Source organism: Coffea arabica, chromosome 1c (genome assembly GCF_036785885.1).
Source record: "Coffea arabica cultivar ET-39 chromosome 1c, Coffea Arabica ET-39 HiFi, whole genome shotgun sequence".
In the NCBI taxonomy this organism is placed as follows: domain Eukaryota; kingdom Viridiplantae; phylum Streptophyta; class Magnoliopsida; order Gentianales; family Rubiaceae; genus Coffea; species Coffea arabica.
In genome coordinates this window covers 44,835,366-44,860,468 of record NC_092310.1, presented here as the reverse complement: position 1 = coordinate 44,860,468, position 25,103 = coordinate 44,835,366, and the positions used below count along the sequence as shown (strand labels likewise).

General features: G+C 35.9%; 2 protein-coding genes and 1 pseudogene across 2 annotated transcripts; 2 read left to right on the top strand and 1 right to left on the bottom strand.

Moving 5' to 3' along the window:
- Window positions 1–10,892: 10,892 nt before the first annotated feature.
- LOC113740245 (uncharacterized) lies at window positions 10,893–14,275 on the top strand. Its single transcript, XM_027267798.2, has 3 exons — window positions 10,893–10,976; window positions 13,670–13,732; window positions 13,883–14,275. Exons 1-3 carry the CDS (start codon window positions 10,893–10,895, stop codon window positions 14,273–14,275), a joined length of 540 nt encoding a protein of 179 aa, XP_027123599.2.
- Window positions 14,276–17,037: 2,762 nt separating this feature from the next.
- On the top strand, window positions 17,038–19,206 carry LOC113724269 (uncharacterized). Its single transcript, XM_072048663.1, has 2 exons — window positions 17,038–17,125; window positions 18,139–19,206. Exon 2 carries the CDS (start codon window positions 18,290–18,292, stop codon window positions 18,872–18,874), a length of 585 nt encoding a protein of 194 aa, XP_071904764.1. The 5' UTR covers window positions 17,038–17,125; window positions 18,139–18,289; the 3' UTR covers window positions 18,875–19,206.
- A 2,394-nt stretch (window positions 19,207–21,600) lies between these two features.
- On the bottom strand, window positions 21,601–23,737 carry LOC113724305 (uncharacterized; annotated as a pseudogene).
- Window positions 23,738–25,103: the final 1,366 nt, after the last annotated feature.

The window sequence follows — 25,103 nt, the reverse complement described above, 5'->3', positions numbered from 1 at the left end:
GTTCTATTGCCAATTTTTCGCTCTGATAGAGAAACAACTGTCATTCTGAAGATATTGTTCTTGCTGTTAATCGTCAAAAGATACGAATTGCAAACAAACGGATGTTACTAATAATCTTTGAAGAGAATCCTTTCAGAAATGGCACCAAACAGGTCTGAGGTCTTAGAGCAAAATGAAGATAAAAAAGGTGAAAAGCACTGAGGAAGATGTCGGACGCACAAAAGGAGAGTATCAGACGTCCGACATCCATTGAGTATCTTCGGACGAATGAAGAACTCAGACTTGGACGTCCGAAGAAGGCAATCCAGGGCTTCTACAACTACTGATCAGGATCGGACGCTCAACACCTGAGCATCGGACTTCCGACAAGCATTGCTGCTCTTCGGACGCAACATCTTGGATGTATCGGCCGTCCGAAAGAATTAAAGAGGAACCTCCAAGTTTGCATCTTACCCTCGGACGCATGGCGAGAAGGGATCGGACGTCCTAAGTGGGTCAAGAAAATTTCTCGAACTCACTGACCTCGCTCGGACGCATAAAAACTGACTACCGGACGTCCGACAGCACCAATGGCTAGTTGACTCTTCAGATGCCTTCTACCCGTTGACAGCATTAATTGAAGAATTTTCTGATCTCCTATAAAAAGAACAAAGTCAACCACCTCAGAAGAACTTTACACATTAAGTTTACATCAGATCTTGAGTGATTCAAGTGTGTGAATACTCCAAAAAGAAGATTTGTACTCTTAGTTGTGTAATTTTCTTTTAACTTTTCAAGTGTGATCTAATTTCATCAATAGTGTAGCTTTGTGAGGGTTATCCGTGTGATTGTAAAACTTCTTTGCTTGTTCGAGTGAGACTTGAGGTAAGAAGGAAATGATCCTTCGTTTGTACACAAGAGATTGGTTGAAAGTTGATCTACTGTGAAATAGCTTGATACATATACAAAGTGTTGTTCAAACTTAGTCAAGTTTGAAATTTGGTTTGCAAATTCCATCCTCTCATTTATTGTCTTGATATAAATTGCTTACTTGTTCTACTTACAAACTATTTGTACTAATCCATCAACTGGTTTTCAGTAAGGTTCCTTTGAAAAAGAAATCCAGGTCAAAGAAAAGGAGGAAAGGTGTCTCATATCTTGGCCTGATTTTTAGTTAACCTAATTCACCCCCCTCTTAGGTTGTTTTCGATCCTTACAATTGGTATCAGAACTTGGTCTCCTTGAGGCTAAGCTCAATCGGCTTGGGAGTAAAAAATGACAACCAACAATGCCATGTTCTTTGAGGGACAATCTGTCACCAGACCTCCTATGTTCAATGGGTCAAACTATGTGAGCTGGAAGGAGAGGATGATCATCTTCTTACAATCTATTGATATTGAGCTATGGTTTATTGTCAATGAATGACCGTTTGATACTTCTACTATTGATGCAGAGACGAACAGGCCGAGATCAAAAACAAGAAGGGAACTAACTGCTGAAGACAGAACTCATCTTACTCTAAATGCCAAGGCGATGAACATTCTGTACAGTGCTTTAGACTCAAACGAATCTGTTAGAGTCAAGGGCTGCAAATCTGTAAAAGAAATCTGGGATAAATTTTGAGAAATACATGACAGAAGTGAAAATGTGAGAGAACAGAAGAAGTCCATTCTGGTCACGAAGTATGAATCCTTCAAAATAGAACCTCACGAAAATATCGACAAGATGTATTGCAGATTCAATGATCTTATTAAGGATTTAGAAGTTCTTGAGAAAGATTACTCTCTAGGTTAGAAAAACAGAAAAATTCTGAATGCTTTGTCAAAGGATTGGGAGAGCAAAGTAACTGCCATTGAGGAAGCCAAAGATCTGAACACTCTATCTATTGAATCCCTTATAAATTCATTAACCTCTTATGAGTTAAAACTCAAGTCTAAGGTGTAGGAAGAAAAAGACACAAAAGTTAGAAAAAGCATAGCTCTGAAGACCTTACAAGAAGAAGATGATACAATCTCACTTGATGAAGATGACATGGAAGGTGATGACAGTGACATTGCACTCATCACACGAGGCTTCAAAAGAATATTCAAAAAGAGAAGATTCAGAAAAGGAGGACATAGCAATTCCTTTCCAAATCAGACCAACAGTTTCAGAAATAAAGGAAAGCTAGAATTCAACAAAAAGCAAACTGACAAGTGTTTTGAATGTGGCCAACCTGGACACTATGCAAATGAGTGTCCAATGGAGAAAAAGAAGGAGAACAAGGTTGAACGAAAACCAAAGTTCAACAATTTCCAAATCACCTGGAATGATTGCAACTCAGAAGGTGAAGTTGAGGAAGAAGAAGAATCTGCTCAAGTGGCTTTCATGGCCATTGGAGATGAAGAGGTAACTTAATGCAACTCTCAAACTGATAGTGATAGTGATTCTGATGAAGATGTTAATTCTTTTCTAGAAAAAATGCACAACAATTTAAAAGAATCATATGTTAGAAACAAGGAACTAAAACAGAAAGTTAGCTTTCTATTACAAGATAATGCAAATCTTTTTCAACAAAACAAGGGTCTTCAGCATGAAAATGAGAACCTGAAAAGGATTGAAACTGATGTGCTTGCTGAACTTGACAAAAGGACAAGATTCTGTAACATATTCAGAAGTGAACAATGCAGTCTAAATAGGAGGATGGATGATTTATGTCAATTGTTGCAACAAATAAAACAGACCCGCCTTCAGAAAAACAACACTGAACCTCATCTTAACACTCATCAGACAAGATTGAATTATAGTAAAAATGAGTTTAATATCTACAGGAGAAGGCAAGTCAAATTTATTAAACCTGTTCATTTGATTGATCTAATAACTGTATGCAATTTTTGTTGTCAATTTGGTCACATGAGTAGCAACTGCTATGTTTAGAAAAACATGAGAAATGGAATGAGATGCATGTGGATTGTTAGACATAATGCTAACCATGAAGGACCCAAAAAGTAATGGGTACCAAACATTATATTGTGGACTTCTGTGTAGGTAAAACTGGTGAACATTGTTAAAGAATCAAAATGATTCATAGATAGTGGTTGCTCAAGACATATGACTGGTGATGCATCCCGGTTCATCAAGCTCAAGCCAAAAACAAGTGGAAAGGTTACCTTTGGAGACGATAATAAAGTCAAAACTATTGGAGTTGGTGATGTTGGTAAGAATGGTCAGACTTTTGTTCTTAATGTTCTTTTAGTTGATAACTTGGGCTACAATTTGCTAAGTGTTAGCCAACTATGTGATAGGAATCTGCTTGTATTATTTAAGAAACATGAATGCCTTGTTCTTGACTCAAAGTTTAACATTATTTTCAAGGGAAAAAGAGTTAATGATATTTATGTGGTGTTTCTTGAAAAAGTTGATGCTTCTAGCCTTAGTTGTCTCAAAGTTGCAAATGAGGATCCCTGGTTGTGGCACAGAAGGCTTTGTCACTTCAATATGGATTTGCTGAAAGAGATTTCCAAAAAGGACCTGATTAGAGGCTATCAAAACTCAATTTTTGTAAAGATCGCATCTGTGATGCTTGCCAATTTGAAAAACAAGTTAAGATATCTTTTAAACCAAAAAAATGTATTTCAACCTCTAAGCCCTTAGAACTTCTTCATCTTGATCTTTTTGGCCCAACTCAAACCTCAAGCCTTGGTGGGAAGAGATTCTGTTTTGTTGTTGTTGATGACTATTCTAGATACACTTGGGTGATGTTTCTTGCACATAAAGATGATGCTTTCAAAAACTTTGTTTCCCTGTTTGCAAGGTTCAAAATCTGATTGGTTTAAAAATCATAAAAATAAGAAGTGACAATGGCACAGAATTTCATTTTTGTGATTTTCCTGAATTTTGTGACAACAACGGTATTACACATGAATTTTCTATTGCAAGAGTACCTCAGCAAAATGGAGTGGTTGAGAGGAAAAATAGAACTCTTCAAGAAGCTGCTAGAACCATGCTCAGTGAATGCAATTTGCCAAAGTACTTTTGGGCTGAAACCATAAACACAGCATGTTATACCGTGAACAGAGTTCTCTTAAGACCAATTTTGAACAAAACTTCCTATGAGCTCATGTTTGACAAATAGCCTGTTGTTGGTTACTTTAAAGTCTTTGGTTGTAAATATTTTATCTTGAACATCAAGGAACATCTTGGAAAGTTTGACAAGAAATCTGATGAGGGAATTTTCTTGGGATATTGTGAAAACAAGAGAGACTTTAGAGTTTATAATCGTAGAACTCTGGTTATAGAAGAAACCATACATATCACTTTTGATGAATCTAATGGTGATACTTCCATGAGTTGCGGTGAAGATGATGATACAGGTGTTCGAGATGAACTAAAGAAGTTGACGATCAGCAATCAAGACACAGCCCCATCAGAAAATGATTCAAAGGATGATGAAAATCAAGACAGTCCTGCTAGAGAAGACAATGACAGTGATACTGAAATTCCTAGTGATTTTCCAAGAGCCTGGAAATTTGTCCAAAATCACCCCAAGGAACTTATCATTGAGGATCCATCTGAAAAGGTCAGAACACGTTCCTTTTCAAGACAATTAATAGATAACTTTGCATTGGTCTCACATTTTGAGCCCAAAAATGTTGTTGATGCATTAAAAGATGAGATCTGAATTTTAGCCATGGAAGAGGAGTTAAATCAATTTGAAAGAAACAAGGTCTGGACATTAGTTGCTAGACCACAAAATCACTCCATTATTGGCACTAAGTGGGTTTTTAGAAACAAAATGAATGACAAAGCTGAGGTAGTTAGAAATAAGGCCAGATTGGTAGCCAAGGGATACACTCAAGAAGAAGAAATAGATTTTGATGAATCTTTTACACCCGTAACTAGGTTAGAATCTATTAGAATGTTTTTAGCTTTTGCATGTTTCAAGTACTTTAAGTTATTTCAAATGGATGTTAAAAGTGTCTTCTTAAATAGTTTTATTGATCAAGAAATTTATGTTGATCAACCTCCTGGTTTTGAAAATGAAAATTATCCAAATCATGTTTTCAAACTCTCAAAAGCCTTATATGGCATAAAACAAGCTCCAAGAGCATGGTATGAACGTTTGAGTGATTTTTTGATTGAAAATGGTTTCAAAAAAGGTATAGTGGATACTACCCTTTTCACTAAACAAAGTTTGCATGATTTTCTAATTGTTCAAATTTATGTTGATGATATCATATTTGGTGCTACTAATGAGAGATTGTGCAAGGATTTCTCCGAGATCATGCAAAAAGAGTTTGAAATGAGCATGATGGGAGAACTTAGTTTCTTCCTTGAACTCCAAGTGACACAAGCCCAAGAAGGAACATTCATCAATCAAACCAAATACACCAAGAAACTGCTGAAAAGATTTGGTATGAAGGACTCAAAGCAAGTTGGAACACCCATGTGCACATCTGTCAAGCTTGACAAAGATGAAGAAGGTACAAAAGTTGATGAAAAGAAGTATAGAGGTATGATTGGTAGCCTGCTTTATTTAACTGCGAGTAGACCTGATATCATGTTTACTGTGTGCTTGTGTGCTCACTTTCAATCTTGTCCAAAGGAATCACATTTAACTGCTGTAAAACGAATCTTTAGATACTTAAAAGGAACTGTGAATTTTGGCCTTTGGTATGCTAAATGTTATGAACTTCCCTTGTATGGATTCTCTGATGCTGATTTTGGTGGCTGTAGAGTAAATAGAAAAAGTACAACTGGTATATGTAATTTTCTTGGAAATTGCTTAGTGTCCTGGTTCAGTAAGAAACAGAACGCCATTTCATTATCTACCACCGAAGCAGAATATGTTGCTGCTGGTGCCTATTGTGCTCAATTATTGTGGATGAAAAACACATTGAATGATTTCAGTTTAGTATATAATTCTGTACCTATGTTTTGTGACAACACTAGTGCCATCAATTTGACAAAAAATCCCATTCAACATTCTAGGACAAAGCATATAGATATTAAGCATCACTTCATTCGTGATCTTGTCCACAAGGGTGAAATTTGTATTCAATACGTCTGTTCCAAAGATCAAATTGCTGATATTCTCACAAAAATCCTTCCACTGGATCATTTTGTATATCTGAGAACAAAACTGGGCATCTCAAAAAAAATCCTCTAAGTTTCCATTTGGTCACTTCTTATCAAATGTCCGATACATTTAGGGCTGTCAACGGGTCGGGTCCGGGCCGAAATTCATTATTCCAGATCTGGACCCGAATTACTATACCGGATCCGGATCCGACCCGTTTATCCGACGGATCTTTTATTCTATGTTCCGGATCCAGATCCGGCGGGTCTCGGATCCGGGTCGGTCTACCCGAACAAATTTAGCAAAATTTATGATTTCTAATAAAAATGAGAAAAAAAATATATTTGTAAACTAATTTCTAACTAATGCAAAGAAAAACCAAATAAGAAAAGAAATCAAATTGACTTTATTCAAATACATCATCCTAATCAAATTATATTAATGAATATATATTTTTTAAATTATTAATTCATTTATATTCGGATTCGGATCTAATACGGGTCGAAATACTATATTCCGTATCCGACTCATTTTTTTGTTTGACAAAACGGATCCGGATCAGGATCCGGGTAACGAAATTAAATCCCTACCCATACCAGCAATAATTTTACGAATCAGGTCCGGATCCGGGTCTAGACCCGACCCATTGACAGGCTTAGATACATTCAAAACGGACGTCCGACAGTGTTCTTCACTCTCTTCTGGAAAGGCACTGGTTCGGACGGTTGTGTCAGATGTTTCACTTCATTCGGACGTCCGACACTCAAAAATTGAGCCTTATAAGACAGTTACCCACCTCACTCAGTTCATTTTCCTCCACGGTCTCGGACGCAACCCTTCAGTCTCCTCTCAAATTTAAAATTCAAATTCCTCTCTCCTCAAATCAAGTTCCAAGAAATTGACTCAACCAACGGCCTTACAACTCTGTTGCCCGTTAACCACCCGTAAAAATCACTCCTAACCCCCAACTACCCCATTGTTCCCAATTCACATCCGAAACCCTAATTTCTTATAACTCTCTCCTTGTGACATTTCAGTGCATTCTCACTTTTTGTTCATACTGCATTCTTCCTCTGAACCACACATTCTGCATCAAAAACACATCCACATTGCATCATGGTTAGAATCAGAGGAGGATCTACTAGTGCCGGACGGTCCTTTAGACTTAGAGATGAAGACATTGAAATTGTGGAACCGTCTACCAAAATACCTAAAAGGAAGATTGTGACCCAAGGTGGTAAAGTGAGGCAAACTGCCCAAAGAAAGAGGGTTACTCCAACTGCTGAACCATCTGATGAGCAGATAGAAGAGCAGAACTCTGATGAAATCACAGTTGGTGGAAATGAGGAACCAGAACAAGCTATCCAGAATGTTGAATCTATCTCAAGGCCATCTGGTAAAAGAAAAAGAACAGCAAAGAAGAAGAGCACTCTCCAATCCAAGAAAAAGCAATCTGCTGATCCCTCTGATGATCAGCAGAATGAGGGAAACATTGCTGAGACTCAGCAAACACCTGAACCCTCCACCAGGAAATCTCCAAGGACAAGGACTGAGGCTTAAAATGTTGGGTCATCTGGCACACAAACCTCAAATACGAAACGTTCTGGAAAGGTTCCTGTTTCTCAGCCCATAGAAGAACCCACTCCTTTCCCCAAATTCATTGATGATGAAACCAGAGACAGATTTGAGTTAGTCTCTCAAAAAGGATTCATCACCCAAAGGCTCATCCTTCCATATGAATTTCGTAAACTTGATCTTGAACCTGTTATTAAACTGTTTGAATTCCAAAAATGGACTCACATTCTGACCATTACTCATGTCTTTTACCCTGACATGCTTTATCAATTCTTTGCTAATCATAGAAAGGGTAAATCACACATTGAACTCATCTCTAGGGTCAACTCTATAGACATTACGTTAACTCCTGACATTGTGAATTCCATTCTGAAAACTAGTATTGAATCTAGTTTCAAAGGAAAAATTGCAAATTTCTTTTCGTATGAGGAGTTTCCTTCTGCCTACCATCATTTTTACAATGCTAAACTCATGACCTATTTTCAAACCCACTTCAATACTCCTGTTGAGGTAAGATTAGATGATCTCAGTCCTCAGAATCTAATCATTTTCACCATCATTTCGAATCTGTTGGTGCCAACTGATGGCCACAGAACAGATGCAAACAAAAAGAAACTTTATCTTTTCTACTGCTTTGTTGAAAAAATCCGCATTGATTTTGGATTTGTAATGTGCAAGTTTCTGCTCAAAATTAGCACTGACAGTCGTAGGAAGCTCTCTTATGGCAGATTTCTGACCCCTATCTTTACCCATTTTGAAATAACTTTTTCTAGAAAATCTCCCAAAGACAGTGCTTCATCAGTTTTCTCAAAAGCTTATTTTGAAAGAAAGAACTTAAAATTTTTTGAAGGCCATTGGTGCTATAAGGAGACTATGGCTGAGTCTAGAAGGAAAAACTTCCATGAAACCCCTATCACTCCTAAGGCTCCTCGTGATCAGTCAGGTTATATCTCTCCTTTCACCATTCATCCTAGAAAGTCTGCCAGCAAGTCCTTCGCATCCAATTCTGAAATCATCTCCTTGCTTGAAGACCTAAAACAGCATGTTATGCTTATTGAAGATGGTCTCATGATGACTATGACCCCTGCCCAACAATCTTCCTTTATGGAAAAAAGGAACCTTTCTTGTGCCTCCAATACCTGAAAATAATGAAAATGCTCATCAGAAAGAGCCAAGACCTGAACCCACAGGGCCAACTACTGGTACTGATGCCACACCAGCTTCCAGCTCTCAGCCCAAGGATAAAGGCAAGGCTCCAGCTACTGTGGAGGCATATGAAGAAGACGATGAAGAAACTGAAGAAGAAGAGGATCCTGAACAGTTTCGTCTTGCCAGAAGGAGGCCTGGATCATCTAAAATCACTATCTAGGCACTGCTAGGTCACTGCACTTTATTTTAGGACTTGTGGTTCATCTTTTGCACTACAGAACTTTTCGTTTGTTATGTACTAAGAATTATATTTCTGGTCTACTTTTCGTACAATTGGATGTTTTCTACTATTTTTGATGTTATCTGCTATGAATAGCTACGTTTCTGTGTTTGTTATGAATGAATGTGTTTCTGTGTTTCTGGGCATGAATGGACTTTTCTGATATTATCTGATCTTTGTTGTCAAAATTTTTATTGCTAATGGATCACTGATGACAAAATTGATCAGTTCTAAAGAAATTGATCATGGCAAACCTGCTTTTGTGATGACAAAAAGAGGGAGAAATGTACTAGCACTAATGGTATAAAGAAATTAGTTAGGGGGTGTCAGTTTTAGGGAGAGGTGCATTTCTTTTCGTATACTCATTGCACTTTGTTAGGGGGAGCTGTTATCCCAGTTTGTATTTCTTTTTGCTCTATCCATGTGTTTTGCCATCATAAAAAAGGGGGAGATTGTTTATCCCAATTCATATCTTTTGATGATTAACAAAACAAACGGATGTTACTAATAATCTTTGAAGAGAATCCTTTCAGAAATGGCACCAAACAGGTCTGAGGTCTCAGAGCAAAAAGAAGATCAAAAAGGTGAAAAATACTGAGGAAGATGTCGAACGCACAAAAGGAGAGTATCGGACATCTGACATCCATTGAGTATCTTCGGACGAATGAAAAACTCAGACTCGGACGTCCGAAGAAGGCAAGCCAGGGCTTCTACAACTACTGATCACGATCGGACGCTCAACACCTGAGCATTGGACGTCCGACAAGTATTGCTGCTCTTCGGACGCAACATCTTGGATGTATCGGCCGTCCGAAAGAATTAAAGAGGAACCTCCAAGTTTGCATCTTACCCTCGGACGCATGGCGAGAAGGGATCGGGCGTCCTAAGTGGGTCAAGAAAATTTCTCGAACTCACTGACCTCGCTCGGACGCATAAAAACTGACTATCGAACGTCCGACAGCACCAACGGCTAGTTGACTTTTCAGATGCCTTCTACCCGTTGACAGCATTAATTGAAGAATTTTCTGATCTCCTATAAAAAGAACAAAGTCAACCACCTCAGAAGAACTTTACACATTAAGTCTACATCAGATCTTGAGTGATTCAAGTGTGTGAATACTCCAAAAAGAAGATTTGTACTCTTAGTTGTGTAATCTTCTTTTAGCTTTTCAAGTGTGATCTAATTTCATCAATAATGTAGCTTTGTGAGGGTTATCCGTGTGATTGTAAAATTTCTTTGCTTGTTCGAGTGAGACTTGAGGCAAGAAGGAAGTGATCCTTCGTTTGTACACAAGAGATTGGTTGAAAGTTGATCTACTGTGAAGTAGCTTGATACATATACAAAGTGTTGTTCAAACTTAGTCAAGTTTGAAATTTGGTTTGCAAATTCCATCCTCTCATTTATTGTCTTGATATAAATTGCTTACTTGTTCTACTTACAAACTATTTGTACTAATCCATCAACTGGTTTTCAGTAAGGTTCCTTTGAAAAAGAAATCCAGGTCAAAGAAAAGGAGGAAAGGTGTCTCATATCTTGGCCTGATTTTTAGTTAACCTAATTCACCCCCCTCTTAGGCTATCTTCGATCCTTACACTTGCATATTCAAAAGAATGAAACTTTCCTTGCTAGGTAAAGGAGGAACATTATTATATATTCCTTCAAATTTGGTTGTCATACTTGATATTTTGTGCTGACCCTTAATGGGATTTTGGGATACGTATGGGCCACCAGGGAAATTGGCTTAACAGATGTCTGGTTTGTGTAAAATTGCTGGTGGATGATATTGGAATTATTGCTGATTTAGCTGTGGTTGCAACTTACAAGTAGTCTGTTTGCTTCAGCATTTTAACATGGCGACTGACTTTTCAGTGGCCGCAAATGGCCTCTGTCCATTTTTGAGATGTCCAAACAGTTACATTTCAGGCTTTTGCCAGGTATGGAAATTTTGGAATCGAATTATGAGCTCTCAGCATGCGATTTTCACTTAACTGATCCCCAGCAATTAACAGACCCGCACTCTAGTAGATAACATTTTTAGCCACTTCATGCAATATTTGAAAATATTTCTTACGCAAATATGAGATGTGTAACCTTCATTGTTGTAGTCGAATAGCATTCCTAATTGACCAATTGTTACTGGTCAATTAGTTAATCTTAACCTGAAAGCAATAGTAGAGTAAATAAACATGATTGTGGCCCAAGTCTTCAGTTCTTTGGCTAGATGATAGTTAATACACGATTATGGTCTTGATTCTTCAATTCTTTGGATGGATGGAACTATTGGGAAATTGTTCATTTAATAAACATGTTTGGTCTTGATTCTTCTAGAAAAGAAAGGTAAATTCTTAAAGGCGAAGGCAAGCTCTTCGAGTGTCGAACCTTGAACATGCATGTTACCTTTTTTGCTTTTGGGTGATGACAGTAGATAACATTTCCATGTGGAGCATGACCGAGAAAGACAAAGGTCTAGAGAACGGATGACTGTGTTCATTGATTGATTTTTCATTTCCCAAGTTATTGCATTTGTTGATCTTCCAACTTGGTTAAGATAGTGGTTGATGACGAATGAGTTGAGGCTTTCCAAAAAGGATTTGCAAACATGGATTCATAATGTGTCAATTGCGTCCCCATGTTCCAACTCTTATCCCTCTTGTGAAAAGCAAAGATTTTTCAACTTTTTTTTTTGACGTGAAAGAGTTGATGGTGAAGAAAATTAAACATGAGCAATGACTTTGTTTTAACTCCTCTTTCATCACAAAATCCTTAATTAACACGACTTTTAGCATAAAACTTGGCTGCTACTACTTTTCCTCTTACCTTGCCACACAAAATAAGCAAGAAATTGACAAATACCTCCTGCGTGCCCTCATAAGTATTATTTGGCTTGTATTCTCCCAAGATATAGGTGCCTATCAAACTATAATGCGACGCAAGAAAAATAAGAAGTAAATAACAAAAGAAATGTGAAAATAAAAGCCATAAAATCAAACTAGTATAGCTTACCTCTATACATAAGCTCTTTTTTTTTTCAAATTACTCAACAGGAGTGTGCATCGAAATCAAATTCGGTAATTTGGAATTTTAAATTTGAAATTTTTGGAAATTTGGACATTAGAAAATTCGATCAATTTCAAATTCGATTTCACAAATTCCGAATTCAATTTGAAAGTCGGTAATAACCGATTTCACCTAATTCTGTAATTATATGTAAGTTTTGCTAAACTAAATGCCAACTTTTGTATAATATAAGTTTATAGTTATAACATAATATACAACTAACTTAATAGGACTTATTATTGTATTGTTTTATAATATTATTATAAATAGATTTAATATTATATAATATAAATTTTTATATCACATATATATTAATATATATAACACATACGAATTTGAAATTGAATATCAAATTAGGTATTCGATTCCGATTTCGTATTGTGAATTCGAAATCCAAAATTTCGTTTTGAGAAAACATATTCTCAAATTCAAACCAAATTCGTTTATTTTGAAAATAAAAAAATTCGATTTCCTTTTCGTTTTTCGCTTTACCGATTTCGAGAATTCCAAAATTCGAATCAAACTCGATCGATAAATCGATTTTTTTTAAGTTACATGCTCCTATAACTCAGAATGAATCACTTATTATATATTTATACTCCACCTAAGAAAGGACATAAGAATTTTTTTAAGTTACATGCTCCTATAACTCAGAATGAATCACTTATTATATATTTATACTCCACCTAAGAAAGGACATAAGAATTTATAACTCTCTTGTAATATAAAGCTAAGTTAAAATATCAAACTCAAGAAAAAAGAAAAATACACGCTTACACATTTCATACTTTTCCCCCGTCATTTCCCTAGAAACAAAACAAGCACCTTTAATGTAATAATAAAAATTTTAAAAAAAATGTTCGGGGGCCATTACAAAGGGCACAGCAAATATGCGGGGACACAACCAGAAATCAAGCCAAATTTGAGGGCAACAAGGAAGTTTAAATAATCGCGCTCTCTCCGTCAAAGTTGGCTGTTAAGGTTTCTTTTGCATATGAGTGAACTATGAATGAAAATAATCCGAAAGTACTTGCACTTGTTCCTTACTTAAGCCCTCGAATGCCTTTCCTAGTTTTTCTTTCTCCATTGATCTATTGAAACATTGGAGAGTTTGGATTTTGAACAAGAAAATCTTGCAAGGGTACTCAATATTGAATCGATTGGTATATTTTGCACATTAGCTTTTCATAAGGTTTAGGTTCATTCCATAAGTCGACCACTCTCTTTAAAGATTGTTCCTTTGTAATATTTGATTGCAAGTAAGAATGCAGCCTAATACCAAACTTAATCCAAAAAAACGTTGCTTAGTATTTAATTTGTTGTATGCCTAGTCTGCCATGCTCTGGGTATATGCATGGAAGTCAATTCCTAGAATGCTACCATTTACCAAAACATTCTTGCGTGTGGTCTTCTTTCCCAAAGCACATTTATGCAAAAAATATTTATCAAGCATGGTAGCCAATGGCTTCACATTGGTGGACTGAAAATTTATGAGTTGTAAACGGCTTGCAATACTGGATGTCATATTGTTGATTAGTCTTCTTATACCAGTAGTATTTCCATATTCCAGAATGAGATGATAGTCCTTGAAAATATGAATGAGACTGACATCTTCCCCATTTCTCTTCTTAAGGTGAGAAGCTCACTGGAAATAGGATGTGAAGCTTCTACACAGGAAGGAAGGATTTTGCTACATTTAGTGCTACAGGTGCCAAAGGGCACTGCTTCACCATAAATCATCCTTCAGTGTTTATTTTTTTGTAACTATCTTCAAACCATGAAGCTTTCTGTAGTTTTCAAATCCTTGCGTAGCTATCCCGCTTTTCGTGTGGTTACTGGCCCTCTACAGTCTCGTGCTTTTCAGCCTAATTTCATTCCCAGGGACCCCAAATCAAAGCCCGTAAGACACAAGTATCCTGCTTTCTTTGATCCTTATAGCCCTAGACCCCTAACTTCAGATAAGATCATTCGGCTTGCAGAGCAGATTGCAGCCCTGTCTCCTGAAGAGCGTAATTTAATTGGTCCCACGCTTAGAGACAGACTAAGGCATCCTAAGATTCAACCAGTTTTAGTGGAGGGCATGGACTTGGGTCCTCAGGGAGGGTCTGGTGCTGGGTATTCAAAGGCTGAGGAGAAGAAGGTTGAAAAAACTGCATTTGAAAAAACTGCATTTTAACATGGCGGCTGACTTTTCAGTGGCCGCAAATGGCCTCTGTCCATTTTTGAGATGCCCAAACAGTTACATTTCAGGTTTTTGCCAGGTATGGAAATTTTGGAATTGAATTATGAACTCTCAGCATGCGATTTTCACTTAACTGATCCCCAGCAATTAACAGACCCACACTCTAGTAGATAACATTTTTAGCCACTTCATGCAATATTTGAAAATATTTCTTGCGCAAATATGAGATGTGTAACCTTCATTGTTGTAGTCGAATAGCATTCCTAATGGACCAATTGTTACTGGTCAATTAGTTCATCTTAACCTGAAAGCAGTAGTAGAGTAAATAAACATGATTGTGGCCCAAGTCTTCAGTTCTTTGGCCAGATGATTGTTAATATACGATTATGGTCTTGATTCTTCAATTCTTTGGATGGATGGAACTATTGGGAAATTGTTCATTTAATAAACATGTTTGGTCTTGATTCTTCTAGAAAAGAAAGGTAAATTCTTAAAGGCGAAGGCAAGCTCTTCGAGTGTCGAACCTTGTACATGCATGTTACCTTTTTTGCTTTTGGGTGATGACAGTAGATAACATTTCCAAGTGGAGCATGACCGAGAAAGACAAAGGTCTAGAGAACGGATGACTGTGTTCATTGATTGATTTTTCATTTCCCAAGTTATTGCATTTGTTGATCTTCCAACTTGGTTAAGATAGTGGTTGATGACGAATGAGTTGAGGCTTTCCAAAAAGGATTTGCAAACGTGGATTCATAATGTGTCAATTGCGTCCCCATGTTCCAACTCTTATCCCTCTTGTGAAAAGCAAAGATTTTTCAACTTTTTTTTTTTGACGTGAAAGAGCAGATGGTGAAGAAAAATAAACATGAGCAATGACTTTGTTTTAACTCCTCTTTCATCACAAAATCCTTAATTAACACAACGTTTAGCATAAAACTTGGCTGCTACTACTTTTCCTCTTACCTTGCCACACAAAATAAGCAAGAAATTGACAAATACCTCCTGCGTGCCCTCATAAGTATTATCTGGCTGGTATTCTCCCAAGATATAGGTGCCTATCAAACTATAATGCGACGCAAGAAAAATAAGAAGTAAATAACAAAAGAAATGTGAAAATAAAAGCCATAAAATCAAACTAGTATAGCTTACCTCTATACATAAGCTCTTTTTTTGTTCAAATTACTCAACAGGAGTGTGCATCGAAATCAAATTCGATAATAAATTTTTGGAAATTTGGACATTAGAAAATTCGATCGATTTCAAATTCGATTTCACAAATTCCGAATTCAATTTGAAAGTCGGTAATAACCGATTTCACCTAATTCTGTAATTATATGTAAGTTTTGCTAAACTAAATGCCAACTTTTGTATAATATAAGTTTATAGTTATAACCTAATATCCAACTAACTTAATAAGACTTATTATTGTATTGTTTTATAATATAATTATAATTAGATGTATTATTATATAATATAAATTTTTATATTACATATATATATATTAATATATATAACACATACAAATTTGAAATTGAATATCAAATTAGGCATTCGATTCCGATTTCGCATTGTGAATTCGAAATCCAAAATTCCGTTTTGAGAAAACATATTCTCAAATTCAAACCAAATTCGTATATTTTGAAAATAAAAAAATCCGATTTCCTTTTCGTTTTTTGCTTTACCGATTTCGAGAATTCCAAAATTCGAATCGAATTCGATCGATAAATCGATTTTTTTTTAAGTTACATGCTCCTATAACTCAGAATGAATCACTTATTGTATATTTATACTCCACCTACGAAAGGACATAAGAATTTATAACTCTCTTGTAGTATAAAGCTAAGTTAAAATATCTAGCACAAGAAAAAAAGAAAAATACACACTTACACTTTTCATACTTTTCCTCCGTCATTTCCCTAGAAACAAAACAAGCACCTTTAATGTAGTAATAAAAATAAAAAAAATGTTCGGGGGCCATTACAAAGGGCACTGTAAATATACGGGGACACAACCAGAAATCAAGCCAAATTTGAGGGCAACAAGGACGCTTAAATAATCGCGCTCTCTCTGTCAAATTAGGGTTCTTATATTCACATTTCTATTTTCTACACGTTGACAATTCACACTCTCAACCGTCACTCCTTTCCCCAGCAGAAGCCTAACAGAATCAATAATAAATTCGTAAGCCCATTGTGTTTGTTTACATCAGCACCATCATTCATGTAAATATGTGCTTAGTTATCTAACAAAATTGTTTTTTAGCCCTTAAATGCTGGATTGCATTTCTTGTTTATTTTCTTAAGCTTCACAAGTCCTCGTGAATCTTTGGTGGCAGATGCGGTATTCTTCATTTGAGGACTTTTTATCTCTGGGTTGGTAGTAATTCTCATAAAGTTTAAATTTTTTAATTGCTTCTTTCTTTTTACATAATATGGTACGAATGATTGGGAATTATTCTGTGCTTAGCTATTTTTTCATTTATTTTAAAAAATTATAGCTTGAGATACAACAGTTAGCGGTTGTAGTCAAGTTTCATTGATTTTGTAATAATAGTGAATTATTACGGGTTATTACAATAAAAATTATGTTGTCACTGTATTTTTTAAATTATCCCCAAAAAAAGGGTAAACAATAAAAGAAGGCGATTGGGAAAGCCATAAAGGAGCCAGACACTGGTAAAGTAATTTACGGGGCCAAAGAGTAAAATCAATAAAAAAAGGGCATTATTGCAAAACGGGCACTTAAATATCCGTCAGGGTTCTTATTCGCGTTTGCACACGCAGACGCTTCTCGCTGTCCTTCTCTGTATTCGTTTATGAAACCCACAAAATTAACAAAAAATTTGTAAGTTCATTTATTTTTTATTTAGCTGTGAAGGATTTTTCCCCCTGTGAAATGGATGATTTATTTATGTTTTAATTTCTTGATTTTGATTGTAGCTTGTGAACCTTTCGTTGCTAATGCCTTATTGTGTCTCTCAGGAGTTCTTTATTTCTTGGTGGTTAGTTTTTCTCCATAAAGTTTATATTTTGTCATAACAATTTGTATCTGGTGATTGGATTTTATTTTGTGCTTAGACCTATTGAAGTTCAATGAAATTGTTAGTTCTGGAGCCTGAGTTATTTTATTTTATTTTTTGGCTGGAACTGGTCTGAAACCCGAATGAAGATGGATGTAAAATTTGTTCCCTAAGTTGGCTGTTAAGGTTTCTTTTGCATATGAGTGAACTATGAATGAAAATAATCCGAAAGTACTTGCACTTGTTCCTTACTTAAGCCCTCGAATGCCTTTCCTAGTTTTTCTTTCTCCTTTGATCTATTGAGACATTGGATAGTTTGGATTTTGAACAAGAAAATCTTGCAAGGGTACTCAATATTGAATCGATTGGTATATTTTGCACATTATCTTTTCATAAGGGTTAGGTTCATTCCATAAGTCGACCACTCTCTTTAAAGATTGTTCCTTTGTAATATTTGATTGCAAGTAAGAATGCAGCCTAATACCAAACTTAATCCAAAAAAACGTTGCTTAGTATTTAATTTGTTGTATGCCTAGTCTGCCATGCTCTGGGTATATGCATGGAAGTCAATTCCTAGAATGCTACCATTTACCAAAACATTCTTGCGTGTGGTCTTCTTTCCCAAAGCACATTCATGCAAAAAATATTTATCAAGCATGGTAGCCAATGGCTTCACATTGGTGGACTGAAAATTTATGAGTTGTAAACGGCTTGCAATACTGGATGTCATATTGTTGATTAGTCTTCTTATACCAGTAGGATTTCCATATTCCAGAATGGGATGATAGTCCTTGAAAATATGAATGAGACTGACATCTTCCCCATTTCTCTTCTTAAGGTGAGAAGCTCACTGGAAATAGGATGTGAAGCTCTACACAGGAAGGAAGGATTACATTCATTTGCTGCATTTAGTGCTACAAGTGCCAAAAGGCACTGCTTCACCAGAAATCATCCTTCAGTGTTTATTTTTTTGTAACTATCTTCAAACCATGAAGCTTTCTGTAGTTTTCAAATCCTTGCGTAGCTATCCCGCTCTTCGTGTGGTTACTGGCCCTCTACAGTCTCGTGCATTTCAGCCTGATTTCATTCTCGGGGACCCCAAATCAAAGCCTGTAAGACACAAGTATCCTACTTTCTATGATCCTTATGGCCCTAGACCTCAACCTTCAGATAAGATCATTCGGCTTGCAGAACAGATTGCAGCCTTGTCTCCTGAAGAGCGTAATTTGATTGGTCCCACGCTTAGAGACAGACTAAGGCATCCTAAGATTCAACCGATTTTAGTGAAGGGCATGGACTTGGGTCCTCAGGGAGGGTCTGGTGCTGGGTCTTCAAAGGCTGAGGAGAAGAAGGTTGAAAAAACTGCATTTGATGTCAAGTTAGAAAAGTTTGATGCTGCTGCAAAAATTAAGGTGATCAAAGAGGTTCGTGCTTTAACAAATTTGGGGTTGAAGGAAGCCAAAGATTTAGTTGAGAAAGTACCAATTTTAATTAAGCAAGGTATCACTAAAGAAGAGGCAAATGATATTATAGAGAAGATCAAAACTGTAGGGGGAGTTGTTGTTATGGAGTAGATTTTCACCGAGTTTTGTATGCTTTCTTTGAACTGTTATCAAAGTTCCATTGCTAGTTTTTCGCTCTGATAGAGAAACAACTGCCATTCTGAAGATGTTGTTCTTGCATATTCAAAAGAATGAAACTTTCCTTGCTAGTTAGAGGAGGAACATTATTATATTTTCCTTCAAATTTGGTTTTCACACTTGATATTTTGTGCTGACCCTTAATGGGATTTTGGGATACGGATGGGCCACCAGGGAAATTGGCTTAACAGATGTCTGGTTTGTGTAAAATTGCTGGTGTATGATATTGGAATTATTGCTGATTTGGCTGTGGTTGCAACTTACAAGTAGTCTGTTTGCTTCAGCATTTTAACATGGCGGCTGACTTTTCAGTGGTCGCAAATGGCCTCTGTCCATTTTTGAGATGTCCAAACAGCTACATTTCAGGCTTTTGCCAGGTATGGAAATTTTGGAATTGAATTATGAACTCTTAGCATGCAATTTTCACTTAACTGATCCCCAGCAATTAACAGACCCACACTCTAGTAGATAACATTTTTAGCCACTTCAAGCAATATTTGAAAATATTTCTTGCGCAAATATGAGCTGTGTAACCTTCATTGTTGTAGTCAAATAGCATTCCTAATTGACCAATTGTTACTGGTCAATTTGTTCATCTTAACCTGAAAGCAGTAGTAGAGTAAACAAACATGATTGTGGCCCAAGTCTTCAGTTCTTTGGCTAGATGATAGTTAATATACGATTATGGTCTTGATTCTTCAATTCTTTGGATGGATGGAACTATTGGGAAATTGTTCATTTAATAAACATGTTTGGTCTTGATTCTTCTAGAAAAGAAAGGTAAATCCTTAAAGGCGAAGGCAAGCTCTTCGAGTGTCGAACCTTGAACATGCATGTTACCTTTTTTGCTTTTGGGTGATGACAGTAGATAACATTTCCATGTGGAGCATGACCGAGAAAGACAAAGGTCTAGAGAGTGGATGACTGTGTTCATTGATTGATTTTCCATTTCCCAAGTTATTGCATTAGTTGATCTTCCAACTTGGTTAAGGTAGTGGTTGATGACGAATGAGTTGAGGCTTTCCAAAAAGGATTTGCAAACGTGGAATCATAATGTGTTAATTGCGTCCCCATGTTCCAACTCTTATCCCTCTTGTGAAAAGCATAGATCAAAGGAGAAAGAAAAACTAGGAAAGGCATTCGAGGGCTTAAGTAAGGAACAAGTGCAAGTACTTTCAGATTATTTTCATTCATAGTTCACTCATATGCAAAAGAAACCTTAACAGCCAACTTAGGGAACAAATTTTACATCCATCTTCATTCGGGTTTCAGACCAGTTCCAGCCAAAAAATAAAATAAATAACTCTGGCTCCAGAACTAACAATTTCATTGAACTTCAATAGGTCTAAGCACAAAATAAAATCCAATCACCAGAAACAAATTGTTATGACAAAATATAAACTTTATGGAGAAAAGCTAACCACCAAGAAATAAAGAACTCCTGAGAGACACAATAAGGCATTAGCAACGAAAGGTTCACAAGCTACAATCAAGATTAAGAAATTAAAACATAAATAAATCATCCATTTAACAGGGGGAAAAAAGCCTTCATAGCTAAATAAACAAACAACTGAACTTACCAATTTTTTGTTGATTTTGTGGGTTGCATAAACGAATACAGAGAAGGACAGTGAGAAGTATCTGCGTGTGCAAACGCGAATAAGAACCCTGACGGATATTTAAGTGCCCGTTTTGCAATAATGCCCTTTTTTTATTGATTTTACTCTTTGGCCCCGTAAATTACTTTACTAGTGTCTGGCTCCTTTATGGCTTTCCCAATTGCCTTCTTTTATTGTTTACCCTTTTTTTTAGGATAATTTCAAAAATCTATGAGGTTTCTCGTAATATCATTCAGCTCCTTGAGGTTTGTAAAATTTTGCTTACCTCCTCTGTGAGTTTGACGAGACTAAATATTCTTATCAAATGTCATAAATTGACAATAACACCTTTGCTCTTAATAACTATTTAACCAAAAAGTCAAAAAGTAAAATTGTTAAACCAAAAAATGTAGATTAAAACAAAAAATGAATTGTTATCTAATAATGGTCTATATTTCTCTATATAGAGATCGTGGTGGGACAGCAAAAGATGTGGATAAATTAAATCTATTTAGAATCAACCATTCAGGAGGATTTTGGTGAGTAATTAATACCTTGAAAACTTTCATAGATAGTTATACGAAAGTCAAGAAATTTTTTGGGGAAATACATTTTAATACATGATGTAGTTTAAGTTATGTTAAAAATTAAAAAAACTGAAGACTTGGGCCACAATCATGTTTATTTACTCTACTGCTGCTTTCAAGTTAAGATGAACTAATTGACTAGTAACAATTGGTCAATTAGGAATGTTATTCGACCACAACAATGAAGGTTACACATCTCATATTTGCGCAAGAAATATTTTCAAATATTGCATGAAGTGGCTAAAAATGTTATCTACTAGAGTGTGGGTCTATTAATTGCTGGGGATCAGTTAAGTGAAAATCGCATGTTGAGAGTTCATAATTCAATTCCAAAATTTCCATACTTGGCAAAAGCCTGAAATGTAACTGTTTGGCCATCTCAAAAATGGACAGAGGCCATTTGCGGCCACTGAAAAGTCTGCCACCATGTTAAAATGCTGAACCAAACAGACTACTTGTAAGTTGCAACCACAGCTAAATCAGCAATAATTCCAATATCATACACCAGCAATTTTACACAAACCAGACATCTGTTAAGCCAATTCCCCTGGTGGCCCATCCGTATCCCAAAATCCCATTAAGGGTCAGCACAAAATATCAAGTATGAAAACCAATTTTGAAGGAAAATATAATAATGTTCCTCCTCTACCTAGCAAGGAAAGTTTCATTCTTTTGAATATGCAAGAACAACATCTTCAGAATGGCAGTTGTTTCTCTATCAAAGCGAAAAACTGGCAATAGAACTTTGATAACAGTTCAATGAAAGCATACAAAACTCGGTGAAAATCTACTCCATAACAGCAACTCCTCCTACAGCCTTGATTTTCTCATTTGCCTCTTCTTTAGTGATACCTTGCTTAATTAAAACTGGTACTTACTCAACTAAATCTTTGGTTTCCTTCAACCCCAAATTTGTGAAAGCACGAACCTCTTTGATCACCTTAATTTTTGCAGCAGCATCAAACTTTTCTAACTTGACATCAAATGCAGTTTTTTCAACCTTTTTCTCCTCAGCCTTTGAAGACCAACACCAGACCCTCCCTGAGGACCCAAGTCCATGCCCTCCACTAAAACTGGTTGAATCTTCGGATGTCTTAGTCTGTCTCTAAGCGTGGGACCAATCAAATTACGCTCTTCAGGAGACAGGGCTGCAATATGTTCTGCAAGCCGAATGATCTTATATGAAGGTGGGGGTCTAGGGCCATAAGGATCATAGAAAGCAGGATACTTGTGTCTTACGGGCTTTGATTTGGGATCCCTGGGAATGAAATCAGGCTGAAATGCACGAGACTGTAGAGGGCCAGTAACTACACGAAGAGCGGGATAGCTACGCAAGGATTTGAAAACTACAGAAAGCTTCATGGTTTGAAGATAGTTACAAAAAAATAAACACTGAAGGATGATTTCTGGTGAAGCAGTGCCCTTTGGCACTTGTAGTACTAAATGCAGCAAATGAATGTAATCCTTCCTTCCTGTGTAGAAGCTTCACATCCTATTTCCAGTGAGCTTCTCACCTTAAGAAGAGAAATGGGGAAGATGTCAATCTCATTCATATTTTCAGGGACTATCATCTCATTCTGGAATATGGAAATCCTACTGGTATAAGAAGACTAATCGACAATATGACATCCAATATTGCAAGCCGTTTACAACTCATAAATTTTCAGTCCACCAATCTGATGCCATTGGCTACCATGCTTGATAAATATCTTTTGCATGAATGTGCTTTGGGAGAGAAGACCACATGCAAGAATGTTTTGGTAAATGGTAGCATTCTAGGAATTGACTTCCATGCATATACCCAGAGCATGGCAGACTAGGCATACAACAAATCAATACTAAGCAACGTTTTTTTGGATTAAGTTTGGTATTAGGCTGCATTCTTACTTGCAATCAAATATTACAAAGGAACAATCTGTAAAGAGAGTGGTCGACTTATGGAATGAACCTAACCCTTATGAAAAGCTAATGTGCAAAATATACCAATCGATTCAATATTGAGTACCCTTGCAAGATTTTCTTGTTCAAAATCCAAAATATCCAATGTCTCAATAGATCAAAGGAGAAAGAAAAACTAGGAAAGGCATTCGAGGGCTTAAGTAAGGAACAAATGCAAGTACTTTCGGATTATTTTCATTCATAGTTCACTCATATGCAAAAGAAACCTTAACAGCCAACTTAGGGAACAAATTTTGCATCCATCTTCATTCGGGTTTCAGACCAGTTCCAGCCAAAAAATAAAATAAAATAACTCAAGCGCCAGAACTGACAATTTCATTGAACTTCAATAGGTCTAAACACAAAATAAAATCCAATCACCAGAAACAAATTGTTATGACAAAATATAAACTTTATGGAGAAAAGCTAACCACCAAGAAATAAAGAACTCCTGAGAGACACAATAAGGCATTAGCAACGAAAGGTTCACAAGCTACAATCAAGATCAAGAAATTAAAACATAAATAAATCATCCATTTAACAGGGGGAAAAAAAGCCTTCATAGCTAAATAAACAAACAAATGAACTTACCAATTTTTTGTTGATGTTGTGGGTTGCATAAACGAATACAGAGAAGGACAGTGAGAAGTATCTGCGTGTGCAAACGCGAATAAGAACCCTGACGGATATTTAAGTGCCCGTTTTGCAATAATGCCCTTTTTTTATTGATTTTACTCTTTGGCCCCATAAATTATTTTACCAGTGTCTAGCTCCTTTATGGCTTTCCCAATCGCCTTCTTTTATTGTTTACCCTTTTTTTTTGGGATAATTTCAAAAAATCTATGAGGTTTCTCGTAATATCATTCAGCTCCTTGAGGTTTGTAAAATTTTGCTTACCTCCTCTGTGAGTTTGACGAGACTAAATATTCTTATCAAATGTCATAAATTGACAATAACACCTTTGCTCTTAATAACTATTTAACCAAAAAGTCAAAAAGTAAAATTGTTAAACCAAAAAATGTAGATTAAAACAAAAAATGAATTGTTATATAATAATGGTCTATATTTCTCTATATAGAGATCGTGGTGGGACAGCAAAAGATGTGGATAAATTAAATCTATTTAGAATCAACCATTCAGGGGGATTTTGGTGAGTAATTAATACCTTGAAAACTTTCATAGATAGTTATACGAAAGTCAAGAAATTTTTTGGGGAAATACATTTTAATACATGATGTAGTTTAAGTTATGTTAAAAATTAAAATAATCTCTTCATATGTGTGAATTCTTCAAGGTGTAAATTTTGCTTTGTTCCAAAACAACTAGTTTAAGTTAAAAAATTTACAACTTATAAAAAGTTAACCTTATTTTATTTTTTATTGTTGTTGTAAACTTTATAAATTAAATTGTTGTTGTAAACTAAAATAAAAGTATTATCTTTCTTGCATTTCCTCAAAGGGGCTAAAATGCTACAATGAATGTCAATTCAAAGGAGTTAAGTGAGATTTTAAAGACATCAGGAGAGCTGAGTGATATTATGAGAAACCTCAAGATAGGTTTCTGAAATTATCCCTAGTAATAGTTATTTAGGGAAATGAAAAAGGGAAAGAGAACCCGAGAATGAATTAGTATGTTTTATTATTATTTTTTTGAATTACTTTACATGTTTTATTACTTTTTTTCGAATTTCTTTATTTATTGTCTTTTTTTAACTTAATAATAAGAGATGACCCCCAGATGAGAAGTTCAAGAATTTGGCCTATATTTCTAATTAACAATTTAAGGTAGTATCTAGTACCTCAATTTTATTACTCACAATGCCTCATCTCTTTCATGTCCAATTTCGTGTTCTTTTTTGCTTAATCCATTTTTCCTATCTTTTTTTGTTTGTAAATATGTCGATAGCTAAATGAGAGTGTGCTACTTGTCGGTTTCTTTCTTATTTTGTGCACCAAGGTAGGAGGTAAAGTAGTACCCAACTGTTAATTTTGTGCTTAGACTTCTTGCTATTTAATAATTGATGATGATCATAGAGCAATG